Source organism: Perissodus microlepis, chromosome 8, assembly GCF_051167445.1.
Source record: "Perissodus microlepis isolate ML-2025 ecotype Zambia chromosome 8, ASM5116744v1, whole genome shotgun sequence".
NCBI lineage: Eukaryota > Metazoa > Chordata > Actinopteri > Cichliformes > Cichlidae > Perissodus > Perissodus microlepis.
The window spans coordinates 25,873,519-25,889,921 of NC_140468.1; the positions used below are offsets into that span (position 1 = coordinate 25,873,519).

Here is a 16,403-nt window from a genome sequence, read left to right on the forward strand (position 1 = left end):
CCTTCCATACATCATCTATTAACCAGCAGCTTATTAAAACAACTGCTGTGTTGATATTTAAGGCAAACCAGCGTGTTCACTGCTGTGATCAATGGAGTCCTGATTGTCAGTTCACATTCGCAGTGCTTCTGCTTTTTATTGACACTAGCTGGGCAGACTGTTTGCTAGTCCTGACAGGTTGTGGAGCAGAAGCAATCAATGGTGTCACTAATCAGCCTGTGTCATAATCAAAGCACAGGAACAGATTATATTATCATATAATAAAATTGTGTACAGTGACAGCTGAGACAACACCAAGACATTGTCAGTGCTGGTTATAGGACAACGCAGGGTTGTTTTTTGTCATGTTAATAGCTGCGTGCAGTTCTTGTAATGCGGTGGCAGAAACCCAAGCTTTTTTCTCCTATTGTGCATTTATTATAAGAGAGTGTGGATGATTTAACAGGATTGTATTGTTGCAGTGACCGGGGAAGAAAGTCCTCTGCATTCAGCTCTTTCGCTGCGTGCTGGTTCGGTTGTGTGAGGGACAGGAGCATTGTTCTTAAGTGAATTGGTGTAATGTCATGCTGATCACTGATGCTACTTTGTATTTTGATTTGACACGGAGGACTTCAGTGTCCCATTAAGCCACCTGTAAATCACGCACTCAGTCCAAATTTTGGTTTTCATGCTTTGAAGACAATGTCTTTATTCAAATCCTTATTATGGTCCTCAGACACACAGGCAGCAACGTGCAGGTTCCCACACAGAATAGTATGTTTTTGTTTTCTTATATCAGTATTTACAGCACAAGTAGTGCTGGTAGCTGGTAGCACCTATACAGTCGCCCTAAAGCAAACAGTGGCAAACACATTTGTTCAGTTTACTGTTTACTGAAAAGCATGTTCATGCACACTGACATACCCATGCTAAAAACCTTGGGCTCCTGCTTGTGTTTTCACAGAGTTTTGGCCAGAATTAGCAACTGTGAAATTTCAGTTCCTCATTATTATTCATTATTTTGACACATAAAAATATAGCTCTGTAGTTAGCAGCAAGCGTGTTGTGGGTTTAAACTTGCACAGAAGCAAGAGCCTTCTGTAGAGAGGTTTTACTCCAGAAACTGTGATTTCATGTTTAAGTCTCCCATCTTTGTGCTCAACCAGAGAACCGACTTATATGGATGTGCGTGGACTGTAGTAATGCAACTAGAAATATCTCCACTATGTTTAGATGCTACATCACATTGACTCAGTCCCTCCACCTGACAATGAGTGGAGCTCCAGCTGGGCCTGCAGGCACGGGGAAGACTGAGACTACCAAAGACTTGGGACGGGCCCTGGGAATCATGGTGTACGTGTTTAACTGCTCCGAGCAGATGGACTACAAGGTGAGCAAGCGTGCATGAGCACAAGCTTCTGTGTTTGAGCCCACGCACAGAGCCAATGTGCGTTCGCAGCATGTGTGTTTCTTTTCATCTTTGCCTTTGTCAGCGATATGGTATGCATTTGTCATTAAAGTTGTCAACCTACCTTTATGCCCTTCTCTTTTCATCTTTGTTCTTTTCATCTTCTGTTTGCTTTCCCCTTGAAAGAATAGCTGATTAAGTAAACCCCCATTGTTATTGCTTTACCAAACCTTGTCAAAAACCCTTCTCTGTATTCAGCCTCCGCCTGCCTTTATTATGCTTTTATATTTCACTCATATTTTCTGCATATTGAGGGGTCAACGGAGACATAAACGCAATCTTACAATCCAGCTTGCTCCTGCTTCCACTAGACAGGGGAATCATTATATTATAGAGGTGTCCGGCACACCTATAAACTCCTAAGCTCTTGTGTACAGATAGATGTGCTACACATGTGCGCTTGAACATTTCGCAGAGCCCTGCATTGTTAGTCATATTGAGTTACGCACATACACAAGTTAAATCAATCCTCCGGTCAGCTCCAGTCCACGTCAAGGAGGCTTCATTCCTTCTGCTTGTAATCGGAGTCAACCGCCTGCTTCATCTTGGTCTCAGGGGGGCTGTTCACCTGCTCTCAAGCCAGTGTTAGGGGCAGCTGTAATGTGTGCAGGCAATATTTTAGCCTTCTTTTTGTTGCCATCAGCCCCTGTTTTTACTAGTGTGAGGCTTTGTTTGTGTTATTATTCACAAACTTGCATGTCTCTGTAGTAGCTATGACAAAACTGTTTTTTCATATATCTTCTGTGTAATTGCTGATACATATGCGTCTCCCTTTCCATGTCTTACCAGTCAGACTGGATCTGAATCTGACTGGCTTCCTGCCCCAATGTGTCTGAATATTTGTCTCTTTGTGTCCACAGTCCTGTGGGAACATCTACAAAGGCCTGGCTCAGACAGGAGCTTGGGGCTGCTTTGACGAGTTTAACAGGATATCTGTGGAGGTGCTTTCTGTGGTGGCTGTACAGGTACGATTCCCTCCCCCTCCCCCTCAGGTATTTGCAGGTGGAGTTGATTGAGAGCACCGTGTGTGCATTTTATTTGTGGTCCAACTCAATCAAGCTCTAGTGAAAAGCCCTTGAAAACACTGCTGTTCGAGGAAACGGCCTCTTCATAACCAATTCCAAGTATATTTTTTTCAGCTATAACACTAATCTACCAAGGCTGCCACCTTTGCACCCCAGAGCTTCTTTATAATTGGAGCCTTCTGTGATCTGATTTGAGAGTTGAAGAGGGAAAACTGCCTCCCCAGCTTAACTTTGCAAGCAACATTAGTAGCAATCTTTGCAACTCAGATGGACTGACATCAAACACTCAGAGAACAGGTAGCAAAATATTCTTTATTTGCCAACAAAATGTAGAAAAATCATCTTACAGTTTTTCCTGATACAACTGACCTTCAACCTGGCCTTTTGTCATCCATAAATTAAAAACAGAACAAAACAAAAAACACCATAATATTTTTTTAACCTTCTAACATAATCTTCAGTTTTCCTATAATTCAGTTATAAATCACATGATACCCACCCAAATGCAGGCTCTCAGGTAGGCAGAAGTTTCAAAAAACTAACCTTTATTTCAGCAAAAGCAAAGTCCAAGCAGTGATGACCAGTGGAAGTTAATGGAAACTAAAATACAAAACAACTGGCTGAAAGAACACGAGGTGAGATAACAGACACCGTGACGAGGACTAAAGTGAACACACGGGACTACCTATACACAAGATGGGTAATGAGACTCAGGGGATAGTGATCAAAGACAAGTCAGGAGGGAATATAATACTAAATGCAAGACACTAGAGATAAATAACTCCCAAAATCAACAGGAAGCGAGGAGTGGGAAGCACATGAATGAACTTAATATGAGGGAACTGACAGAAGAGGATAGAAAAAGAAACACTGAGGTTAGAGCTAAACTTGGATACAAACTGGAAATAAGAACTCAAGACTCAAGGAAATACATACAAGCATACCAGAAGCAAATATAAACACTAGGTATGCCGAGAATAAAAATGAAAATAATTTAAATTAAAAAAAAATACATAAATTCAGGTACATAAACTCAGAAACACTGTGTCAAAGATCAAGGATGATTGACACGCCGTTCCTCATTAAAATCTGTGTATTTTTATGCTTGACGTTGCATTGTCTTGAAAGTTTCTGTATTCATTTTATGGTACATGCATAAGGTGGTTCCAACCTGAGCCAGAAAAAAAGAGAGCTGAACAGCTAAAGCCAGTGCAAAATTTACTGTAGCCCCTCCAGAGACCACAACAACAACAACAGTTGGACAGAAACATAAGCGCAAATGAATGTTCCTCTTGATAATATAGTGCCATAGGGCAAACATGCTAGTTGTGTCACTGTCGTGTTTACAGTACAATTGGGGAATTGGACAAATATGTTGTGATTGGTTGGTAAACAACGACCCATTACAGCACAATTCAAAGTGTTCACTAATAGGAACTGGTAGGTCATTACATGAACATTCTCATTGGACTGATTTCCATCTTTTACAAAACAGAGGATAAAGATGTTAATCTTTATGTTAACATAAAGATTAACATCTTTATGCTTACTGTATGTTTACATGTCTGATTAATTGGTTTGAAAAACAAACAGTACTTCATAAATGTATGTGGGGAACCTGACAGCTGTGCACGTATTGTACCCATAATTTTGGGCAGTATATTACAACCTCAGTGATCCACCAGGCCTAAAAATGGGGGAACTGCTATTTACACATATGCAGCCTGAAAAACTATAAGGCAGTTAAAAAATGGACTATAAAAAACTAGGGAAATCTAAATTAATAGTACTGTTTTACCTGTTTTGCTGATGCCCATCCACTTATGTCCACTAATAAAGGTAAGCTAAATCATTCGTATATCAAAAAGGTCTACTTTGATTTGGTACTTTCCCAGAATTGGAAAACATATAAAGTCCTTGCTGCTTCTCGCTTTTTTTTTCCAGAGCTGCACATACAAAGCTCCTCTGTTCTCTCTGTGCCACTGCACAATCACTAATTAGTGTAAAGAAAGTGGGTTGCGCTACATGACTCGAGTGCATGAATCGAGTGCACCATTAAATTGTATTGAATCACCCCACCCCCACAGTTGCAGCATCCACTGGGTATAACAACATTTTCTTGAAAGAAGCCCTTGGGTAAAGTCACATAGTGGCCAAACCTGGTTTTCAGTTGGTCTTACTGATCTCAAGTGGCCTAAAATTGATTAGTGAATTAACGTTTGTGCTTCACAATAGGGTTGATTATTTCCCCAGAAGAAGCTGGGATAGTGCTCTTTTTTTACTACATGGAGCTCTGTGAATGACCTGAACTGATCATTCTTTATAGTTATGCTCCTTTTCTCTCTTCACTTCATGCAAAATGACACGTGGAGAAAAAAAAAAGACTCTACACCGAGCATCGTATACTCTGTGTGACCTACAGTAGCTAACCCTCTGAGAACAGCACTCTTTTGAGAAATCAGCCATACTCTGCGTGTTTCAGCTGATGCTAGCTTTTCAGCTATCTTCCATTCTGTTATCCTCGATCAAAGAGATCCTCTCTCTGTGGTTTCACAAGTCCCTGTGCTGTACTCCAATCCTGCCTACCGTTGGTCCTGACTCTATCTTCATGCATGTACACTACTGCCAAAGCAAAATGTACACAGTTGATAAGGATGCTGATTGCGATCATGATGATAATGGAGATAGAGCTCCTCAAAGGATCATTATTCACCCCTAGACTTAGCAGTCACTCCTCTGGCCTTCTCCCTGTAGTAGAAATGAAAGTCAAGCAGTCTTTCTTCATAAGCCATAGAAGTCTACAGTACTTAGAGAATTTTAAAGTGCCAGAAGAATGAATTGGTGTTGCGTGGTGTAATGAATAATAAATCACGGTGGCTCCTACGTGGAGAAGTAGACCCAGAGAATGGAGGAGCGTCAAACTCCTGCTGTGAGAGCTGGCAGCCCACTCCAGCACTCAGCCTTCCTGAGAGGAGCCAACACAGAGCCATCTCCCACCATACCACATGCACCTAATCCATCTGTAAGAAGATGGATTAGGTGCGCGTGGCATTGCACAGTGACAAACGTGGCTGAGGCCTGGGCATGGACCAGTTCTACATTAAATAAAGCTGAAACCAACCAAAGGCCTGCAGTTGTTATAACATGGAGATGGCTTGGTGGGGTTCTGCCTCAGTTACATCAAACACTGAATGTGTTTTATTTTGTTTTATTGAAGCCACTAGCTCCAGAGAGGAAAAAAGAATGGACCTCTCTGGATCATACCTCTTTTCTTGAGCTTCTTTTAAATGTGATTTTTGTGTTTTACTTCCCTTCCTATCCCTGTAGGATAGCAGTGGTGAGCTGCTGCCATTTCATATAAAACACAAGCTCCTCTGATGTTGTCCTAAAAACTTTTATTTCTTCTTTTTTTTTGTCTGATGCAGCTTCCCTGTTTGTTTTTGCATTCCCCCCTCCTGCCTCTCCCCGTTGCGTTAGTATGACTGAGTGATCTGTAGCCGAGTACTCATCCATGAAGAGATGTTCCTCCTCTTTCCAGCTGTCGACTCGCTGTTCTACCGCTCGCATGTTAAATTCATAAAGCTTCTTACAGGCTGGGATTCAGAGTTTTAGGCCGAGACACACACATGCATGCACGTATACACACTCACAGAAAGTTCATTTCTGATATCTCATTCCCTCATAATGTAGACAAGCAGGGCTTTGGTAGTTCATCCATCCAGTGAACCCTGGCTGATAACATGCTCATACTATTGATGAAATTGCGTCCCTTTGCAAAAAAAGTTGCATGCTGCATAACAATTTGACAGGCTGTTGCAAATCGACTCTGCTGTGTGCTTGGTGATATTAATAATATGTTAATGAGAGTTGCACTTGATGCCGGGATATCAACTGTGTTTCAGATAGTTTCAGCTTGGCGTGGTTTGGTAGGGAGCCGGTTGCAATCATAGCTATTACCCGCACGTAGATGCCACATTGGTTGGAATTTTTATTACAAAGGTGTGTCAGTGAGGCCGCCATATTGGATGAGCGAGCCTGTATATTTCTCAAGGCAGACGTGCTGAATTTCCATCCAGCTTACCAGCTGTTAGGTTTGTTACAAATGCTATAACTGTATTCATATTCATCAAAAGTTGATTTTCAATGTTCCAAAATAGAATGTTTAAAATACTGTAAAGACATGTCCACACCGCAAGAGATTTATAGCGACACGGTAACCAGAAACCAAAGAGAGTGAATATTTGGTGAGTTCCAGATGTGTGACTGAAGAAACTACCAATGAAAGTGAGAAATACTGTTGACTGAAAAATCATGGCACCATGGACCCAAGTCCTGCAGGGATAGCACTGTTGGGAGAGTAGTTGGCCAAAGATTTTTTGACAACTATTGGATGGATTTCTATAAAATTCCTTACAAACATTTTTGGTGCCTAGAGGATGGATTATGGAAACTTTGGTCACCCTCGAAATTTCATTAGTGCTTTGAACATGTAGGAACCTGACGATATTGAATTGGAATAACTGTGCAAAGATTGCATATTAGCACTTCTGATTCAACACATTAGTTGATGTATGTAATGACTTGATTATATATCCGTGTTATGCTTTGGCATGTATGTAGTTGGTGCATTGTCATGTAAATCCTCCGTAGACAAGTCCAATGTCTGTTGGCCACAATAGACAGACACAGACACTCTGTCAGTTTACCAAATGTCATGGCTCTGACCCAAGCGGGCACTAGCAGACACTGATGCAAAACGTATACAGTAACCAATGCTGTACTAAGTAAAAGTGAGTATTAGCAGTTTAACATTCTCATTGTATTTTTTCATTATTATTCATTAATTAGCTTAAAAATAATTTTAACATGCCATTTTTTAAACTGTGACCAAAAAGCCGAGCAACACCATGTAATTTGTCACAATGTATCACATGATTTTGACTTAAATGATGATTAAAAACACATTTTTGTATTTGTTTTTTTAAATTGGGGTAGACAGAGTGTGCCCTTTTTACTGCTTGGGAACATACACTATATACCCCTTTAATCCTCAAAAATGGGGCTAAAAATGTTTGTGTGTTGGCATCCAGTTCCAACAGCGACAGTTAATTCCATTTTGTATTATCTTTGAAATTAGGTCAAAAGCATCCAAGATGCCATCCGCGATAAGAAGCAGAGATTTAACTTCATGGGAGAGGAAGTGAATCTTTGTCCCTCTGTTGGCATCTTCATCACAATGAATCCAGGCTACGCTGGCAGGACCGAGCTTCCTGAGAATCTCAAAGCTCTGTTCAGGTAGGCCAAAAGATCTTCATAATGTGCACGCTTATTTGGATCATTCAGCTTGATCCTTTCATTTACTTCAGCTGGGTTAATCCATCTGTTAATATTTAATCCTGGGTTTACTCATGCATAAAGAGTACAAGTCATATCAAAATTCTGGAAAGAGTCCAGACCCCAAGCCACTAAAGTGGTTCAGACTCCCTAAGTCTATTTACTCAAATTACCACAATTGATACGTAGGGACTGTTTCTTCAGCATAATGTAGGCCTAATGAAAAGTGCCAATTGTGTTTTCTGTGGATTATCAGGAGAACATGTTTGTATGGACAAATGCAACTTTTGTACATTCAGGTGATGATTGTGTGTCTTTAAGCGGGTTTAATTTAAAATATCACATAACTAATCCTTCTTGGCTGACTAAATATTAAATAACTGTGGTAACTCTAATTTGTTTCACAGTTGTTTAAATAACATAAAGGTAAAAAACAACAAAAAAGTTGAACATTGTAGTTGACATTCACTGATAAGCTGTGTTTGCATACGTGTTACTGGAGAAGAGCTGTGCCACTTTTCTTAAATAATTGTAATGGATTCAGACCTGTATGTTGACATTGTTCTATTTTATGCAGTGTATGAACAATATCCCTATAGTGCAGTGAAAAAATGTTTGTCCTGTTCCAAGTAAACACAGAGTACAGTTTTTGAATGATGATTTCATTTGTTAAGAGAAAAGGGTAAACAACCTGTAAAAAAGTAAGTGCCTCCCTTAAACTAACTGGCTTTGCCACCCTTAGCAGCAAAACTGAAATTAGGCATTTGCGATAACTGGCAACGAGTCTGTCTTTCAGATCACTGTGAAGACATTACTTAACAGAATTGTTTTAATTCAGGGTTTCGAGTGTGTGAACGGGACTCAAACCTTCCATAAAGTTCAGCTTTTCAATCAATCAATCAATCAATCAATCAATCAATCAAGGCTTTTTTCTCATTAGTCCGCAGGGCTGTATGACTGTAGCCCAGGTAGTAGACCAGGACACCTATTTATCGGAAGGTTGGCGGTTTGATTCCTGTCTGCTCAAGTTTGCATGCTAAATATCCTTGGGGAAGATACTAACACCGAGTTGCTGTCCGATGCATCCATCGTAGTATGAATGTGTGTGAATGGTAGATAGAAGCACTTACATAGAGCACAGAAAAAAGTGCTCGTATGGATGGGTGAATGAAGCGAGTTGTGCAAGGTGAGTGCTCAAATAGAGTAGAAAAGAGCTACATAAGAACCATCCATGATGTGCTGTAGTGTAGGTGACAAAGGATTTCTCCATATGGCAGCCATATGGAAATTAACAGCAGTGTTTTTTCTCTTTTTTTCCATATGGGTATGAACAAACAACTTAAAGTCACTACCTTCTTTACATTTGAACACAGACCTTGTGCCATGGTGGTGCCGGACTTTGAGCTCATCTGTGAAATCATGCTGGTGGCTGAAGGCTTCCTTAATGCCCGGGTCCTTGCTAGGAAGTTTATCACCCTCTATACGCTGTGCAAAGAGCTGCTGTCTAAACAGGTATTGCTTGCTTCATTCGATGTAACGCAGCCGATGTGGTTAGTAAAACCCAGATCCATTTCCATTTATAAACTGAGCAGCTGACACAAAGTTCTTTTTATAATTGCGGCTTCTGATAAAGGAATGACCCAGAGGCTCCACGCAAGAGCTAACCTTGTGACCAACCGTTCGAGTGAAGTATCACATGCATATAAATAAGAAGCTGCAGGGGGATTGGATGTTATTTCATCAACATTTTTCTTTAATCTATTTTACCCTGCTCCTGTTTTACATGTTATGCCATAATTTTCGTTATTTAAAAAAAGCAATAAAACCACTCACAGTGCTGACTAATAGCTACACAGGTGCTCCTTAGCTTAGGTAAGTGATTTTATGAGCCCTCAGTTCTGGATGAATTTCCCATGACCACAGGCCTGTTTAAGTGTCATAGCACACTAATTTCTTTTTATGGCTGTTTTATGAATCTCTAGTTCTTCAGAAATGTTTTAAAATGACCTTTTTAGGTTTTCTTTGCCTGGGTTTTCCAACATTAGCAACTTAGGCAATGAAATGAAAAGATAATGAACAGACTGCTTCTCTAAGCTAAATTCATATAAGGGCTGAAACTGCAAATCAATGAAAAGTGCAGATTCAGAAAACAACTTTCTAAAGCTTAACAAGTGCCTCATAATTGTGGCTTTAATATTACAAAAGTTCTGCTCCATGGGCTTGTGACTGGCCATGAAAGTGGTTTTAAATGATTGTATTTTCATTTACTGCTTTCTCCATTTCCTCTTGACTCCTTTGTTCCTCTGTCCTTTGTGTTCACTCTTAGATATTCTTCATGTTTCTGTTAGTTTCTTTTTTTTCCTTTTTGTGTTTTTTTCCTTCCTATTTTTTTTCCTTTCCACTTCTTGGGGACTGTGGCTCAGGAGGTAAAGCAGGTCATTTAGTTGGGCAGGTTGGTGATTGAATCCCTGACTGCTCCAGTCTGCATGTCAAAGTATCCTTGGACAAGCTCCTGCTGCGCTCATTGGAGTGTGAATATTTTCATATTGCATTCACTTGACACGTATTCCTTCATTCATTTGTTTACCAGAGTGATGGTGGAAGGACGTGTCACTCATATCTCATTTTTGCGTCAGCGCTTTTTGCCAGATCCATCCATGCTGTACACGGCAGCATCATTAATTCCCAAGGCATCCAGATACCAACCACTTTTCTTGAGTTGACACTATGGTGGGCAGTTGTTTTTGTTTTCATATCGTCCTACTGTATTATCATCAGAATCTATGATAGACGCATTTAAAATATAGGCAATATCACAGCACAGTTACTATTTTTTACTTGTATTCTACTTTATTTTATCAGTGTATTGAAAAGAAAATCACATTTATTCAGAGTAACTTGGGACACAGGGCTTTGTACAAAACATTTGATCACCTTCAATTTACTGTTGAATCACGAATAGCTGTTAGATTGCTGGATACCAACAGCCTAGCTGATATGATAAGACTAAACACTTCAAGTGCTGATCAACAGAATATGAAGCAGCAGCAGATCTGATAGCTACATGACAAAAAATCTATGGCTTTATCTTTTCCTTCATTGTGAAAACAAGGGGGGTTAACAGTTAATCACAGCACATATTGATGTGAACCTGGTGGTTTCTTTCTATATTTAAGTGTGTGTGTGTGTGTGTGTGTGTGTGTGTGTGTGTGTGTGTGTGTGTGTGCGTTTATTAATATCTTTGTGGGGACCAAAAATTGGAAATTTACTATACTTGTGGGGACCAACAGCCCTTATGAGGACCAAAATCCCGGTCCCCACAAGTTTGAAGGCATTTTTGAGGCTCAAAATGTGGTTTTAGTGTCAAGGTTACAATTAGGTTATGGTTAGCTTTAAGCTAAGGGTTAGAGTTAGGCATTCATTTTTGATGGTTAGGCTTAGGATAAGCGGCTAGGGAAAGCATTATGTCAATTAGATGTCCTCACAAAGATATGAAAACGAGTGTGTGTGTATGTGTATGTGTGTGTGTTGCCTTACTCTCCCATGTTATTTGGAGAGCCTCTGGATGGAAGTCAAAAACTGTGTGATATTATACTTCTGCCATTATGCAAATGCCTTTAGATACAGTCATCCAACACAGGTGGCAGCTTTAGATATGTTCTAAATTGAACCTGAGGTAGTACAGGTTTTTACACAAAGTCAGAAATGATCAAGTAAATAGAGTTGCATATTTAGTCTTGTTATTTCTCTAAGATTGAATTGCTTAATTATCCTCCATAAAAACATTTTTTAAAAGGTGATGAGCTTGTCGATGGAAAAGGTTCTAATAAGAGCGATGTGTATATTTCTGTAGGACCACTATGACTGGGGTCTCCGAGCCATCAAGTCAGTCCTGGTGGTGGCCGGCTCTCTGAAGCGAGGAGACCCCAGCAGAGCTGAGGACCAGGTGCTAATGCGAGCTCTCAGAGACTTCAACATTCCGAAGATCGTGACCGATGACATGCCTGTTTTCATGGGACTAATAGGAGACTTGTTCCCTGCCTTGGACGTCCCCAGGAAGAGAGACCTGGACTTTGAGAAGGGCGTGAGGGAGTCCATCCTGGACTTGAAGTTGCAAGCCGAGGACAATTTTGTACTAAAGGTGTGGTTACTCCCTGACAGTCTTCAGGGTTATCTGCTGCAGTTTATCCAATTGTATTTTCATTACAGCTGAATAAATGAAGGACCCGTATGAGTGTAAGTCAGTTGCAAAGCTCAGGATGAAAGCAAACATAATCACAAGTTGTCTGAGAAGATGGGGGGTTTCATCTTTAACAATTTAGATAGATATTACAGTTGTAGCACTTTCATTTAGATTTATCTTAGTTCTTTCCAAAAGCTGTTTACCTCATGTCATAATGTTCCACTGGGAAATACACATTAGTGTCAAACAAGACACCAGCATCTGGATGAATTGGGCAAATATTGCTGAAAACCAATGAGAGTTCAGGTGCCCAAGCTGATGACCTAATTCTAGTCATTATATTACATACAGATACACACATACAGACTCTCAATAGAAGGCATTGTATGTCAGAGACAGATGTACGCAGGACCAGGGGAAATAAGTGCAATCTGCCTCAGGTCAAATAGACACGGAACCACATAATAACACTCCATCAATGGAGGCTTGCGCTGCACCATGCCACTTAACCCTGACATTGTGAGAGCCAGCCACAGAAATAAACAAAGAGGAGGCGAAACAGAGCAAGAGAGGGAGAGAATTGCAGAGCGGTCAATAACAACCGTCCACACCCAGAGCCTGAACTTTTACTTCTATGTTTGTGTAGCAAACCTTTTGATTTCAGACCGTTAAGGGGGGAGGGCAAGAGCATACCTTTAGTGTTAGCCTGTGCTAGCATTAGTCCTCCGCACATCAAAGTGGTAATCAGCCAGGGTCTTTGAGAGTGCAAAGCTGTCTGTGCTCTGGCTGAATGGATGTGGAGAAGGAGCCCCAAGAAGCCGGGTCGATGGCATTGATTGGGTGTATGTTAGAGCGGAAATGGGGAGGAAATATCTTTCTCTCTTTTTTTTTGTCTCTGTCACTCTTTTTTAAATCACTCTGTGGTGTCCACTCATACTGAATATGTTAACCCAGAAATGAAGAAGTCTGAACCCACAAAGGAATTTTGGAGCCAGTTAATTTGCAGTTCTAAAAATCAAGAAATGCTGCAGTTTCTGTGGTGAAAGACAAGCAAACTATTTAGATATTTTATTTCTAGTTTGCCATTTAGGTTAATTGACAACATTTTCAACAGCACATTGTATTTAAAAGCAGTGTATTGCTGAAACATTAAGCTAAAAAGCATTGTGTGTTTAGGGTCTTGTGATCCTAAAAGAGCACTTCTGCAAACTTAATTAGAAAAACAATTAAAAAATAGAATTTTTAAGTCTCCTCTCTCTTTATGTACACAAAAGAATACACACAGATCATCCACAACACTGATACTTCAATTCAATTCAATTCAGTTCAATTGTATTTATATAGAGCCAAATCACAGCAATACACATTAGTGTTAAACAATCAAAATACACATTTAGCAAAATATGTAATTATCAGTGCAGATTCTTTAGCACTTCTATCATCTGACAGATGACGTTGATCATCTCATTGTGAGCTGCAGGGACAGAAACCTTGGATCCTAAAATTCACTTAGGTGTTACTTTTATTCATACCATCTACAGGGCAAACCCAGTGGCCTCAGACTCAGAACAGTTTGGGTGACATGAGGGGGAAATGCATTTTTATCCCAGTGTGTCAAACAGCGGTGCTTTTGTTATAAGAGGTGAGTATTGCAGATATATGTACAAGGTGCCCATTGGCACTGGTGCCTCAATGCATCAGTGCACAGCAATATTGAAAACCGGGCTAATGGTCCTGTTTTAAAGAGTCTCGATAAGGAGGCAGGAAGGGTGGCGGTGTAATAAACAAGTTTCTCAGCCAGGCTACAGTTCATATCCCAATTTGAGAGTTTTGTGTTCTGCTTTCTTGTTTCATTTTAAAGTTACTCCCTCATTTTTACTCACTTTGTACTTTTTCCTTTGTGACTTTGGTTTAGGTACCAATAACTTCATGGCCTGGGATAAAATAGTGATACACATTAGCAGTGCGCTCACCCTGGATTTTAAAGAGTACGAGAGGACTGTGCTTCATGATAGTTATAGATAGTACTAAAAATAGTACAGAAAACTTTCTATACTGCATATATTATGATGGATTAAATCTATAAAGTACTATACAGCTTTAATGTTATGGTTAACCAGTGTAGGTACATATTACTGTGGGGAAAAAAGTATCCTTTTAATGCCATAAACAGATTTGAATGGGGGTTTTTTTTATACAAAAGATGAGAGAAAAAGCTAAAACAAATAAATATGTTATAAAAGTGGGGAAAGTGAGGGGTTACAGTAAATAAGGTTTATTTGTGACTTGAAAGTTGTGTTTTTTGTTGGCTAGGTGCAGTTGAATTGAATGTTTGGCTGGGGGGCAAGTCAGCTAGTGTCTTGAGGTTGAGAGCAAGTCAGACTGGTGAGAGAGCTGGAAGCAAGGTGTGTGCAGTGCTGTCGGGCTGGTAGCTTAACTGAGACACAGGGAGACAAATAATGTCTTTCACTAATGAGGGCCCTCTAAACAAGACAAGTAAACTACAACCTGACATATAGTGTTTTGTGTCCAGTCTTTAGTAACAATCTTCAATCATTCAATAAGAGCTGGATTATAGTAACTTGATTAAGTACATGGTTAGTTAATGGGGTATTTAATGACGCCCTGCCAGAAACATACAGAGAAACACGGGGCCAACAACAAGACCTGAAAAGAGCGAAGAAAATAGAAAGACCGTAAAAAGATGGTTGGGCAGAGACAACCTAATATTGACCTAATATTTACATTCAAAGCAGCATCACTTCTCCTTATGCACTGCTGCTTTAGACAATCTTGGAGAACCTCCCACTGTTCTTTTGTAGATTTAGTCTGCTTCAGTTTCTTCTGTATTTTCAAAGTAAACCCAGACTGACTCCATAGTGCTGAGATCAGGGCTCTTTGGGCCCATACCATCTGTTAGGGAAATCCTTGCTCTTGTTGCAACAGAAAATAGTTCTGGATTTCACAAAACTAGCAAACCGAGCACCATAAAACAAGAGGCGAGGTGGAGCATATGAAAAGGAAACAAAGGAGATCCAAATAACATCAAAACTTGGTCTTGGTGGAGACTGACCAAATGCCCTTCTCTATCAGTTCTGTTTAATTGTCTGCATATTTGTGTGCCTGCATTTATTAATGCTATATTAAAATGTCTTTTTAATTCATTAAATTGGTTTTCAGAGGAGGACACATAATTATACTGTGTAAAATAGATTGGGTGGCATTTTGATTATGCAGACATAGTAGTATGTGCAGAGATCTGTCCTCCCTGAAAACAACTGCTGTCATTTATCGTGGTCTGTGAACAGTGTACTAAGCTGCTGCGCTGCACTGCAATGCATCACACTCCTGTCATTCTGCATATATATTATAGCAGAATAACAAGGAGGAGTTGCAGTAGACTGCACACCACAGGGTACACAGAAAGCTACATATTTGCATATTTTGTAAGGGAATTTAGTCCTCGGTGTTATGTTTTCTTTGTGTCTATATACAAAAAAGAATTTCTAATGTTAAACTGTGTCTGTCTATTAGGTGGTGCAGCTGGATGAACTGCTGGCAGTGCGTCACTCTGTGTTTGTGATAGGGAATGCAGGCACTGGGAAGAGCCAGGTGATGAGGTCACTCCACAGGACCTATCAGAACATGAAGCGTCGGCCCGTGTGGGCAGACCTCAACCCTAAGGCTGTGACCAATGACGAGCTCTTTGGCATCATCAACCCAGCAACCCGAGAGTGGAAAGATGGTGATTACAGAGTCCTTCACAGATACAATGTGATCAGTGCAAAGTGTTTAGTGACCTGTCTCAAACATCCAAAATGTCTCATGTCCTTCCTGCAGGTCTGTTCTCCAATATAATGCGCGAATTGGCCAACATTTGTCACGGCGGACCAAAGTGGATTGTTTTGGATGGAGACATTGACCCAATGTGGATTGAGTCACTCAATACAGTCATGGATGACAACAAGGTGCTATTGAATTAAACACATGCGAGTGTGCGCTTGTATTGATTTAATGAAAATGTCAGTTTGACACAGAATAAAAGACTGTCTGTTGTTCACTAAACCAGCATTCAGATATGAAAAGGGAACGTGGTTGACTCATCACTGATACGAAAGGATAGTAAACTGTTTGTACTCTCTGAATAAGAGAGTGAATAACGGTGTCTGCATGTAAAAAGAGGCTTGGTCTGTGTGCCAGGCACAAAAAGAACACATTCTGTTTAAGTTATTTCTGTTATTTCTGTGTGTGAAAATCTGCTTTCCCCTCTTGTTAGGTGCTGACTCTGGCCAGTAATGAGCGGATCCCTTTGAACCCCACCATGAGGCTGGTGTTTGAGATCAGCCACCTTCGCACTGCCACCCCTGCTACTGTATCCAGAGCGGGTAGTTCTTGTTATTCCTCTTTTCTCACT

General features: G+C 40.3%; 1 protein-coding gene across 1 annotated transcript in view; it reads left to right on the forward strand.

Moving 5' to 3' along the window:
- Positions 1-16,403, forward strand: part of dnah9 (dynein, axonemal, heavy chain 9) — a 164,070-nt gene that overhangs the window by 47,352 nt on the left and 100,315 nt on the right. The window contains exons 33-40 of the mRNA XM_084938413.1: positions 1,213-1,369; positions 2,308-2,412; positions 7,610-7,767; positions 9,180-9,318; positions 11,660-11,947; positions 15,524-15,734; positions 15,830-15,957; positions 16,266-16,374. Of these exons, the coding sequence (XP_084794539.1) occupies positions 1,213-1,369; positions 2,308-2,412; positions 7,610-7,767; positions 9,180-9,318; positions 11,660-11,947; positions 15,524-15,734; positions 15,830-15,957; positions 16,266-16,374 (1,295 nt within the window). The remainder of the gene's footprint in view (positions 1-1,212; positions 1,370-2,307; positions 2,413-7,609; positions 7,768-9,179; positions 9,319-11,659; positions 11,948-15,523; positions 15,735-15,829; positions 15,958-16,265; positions 16,375-16,403) is intronic.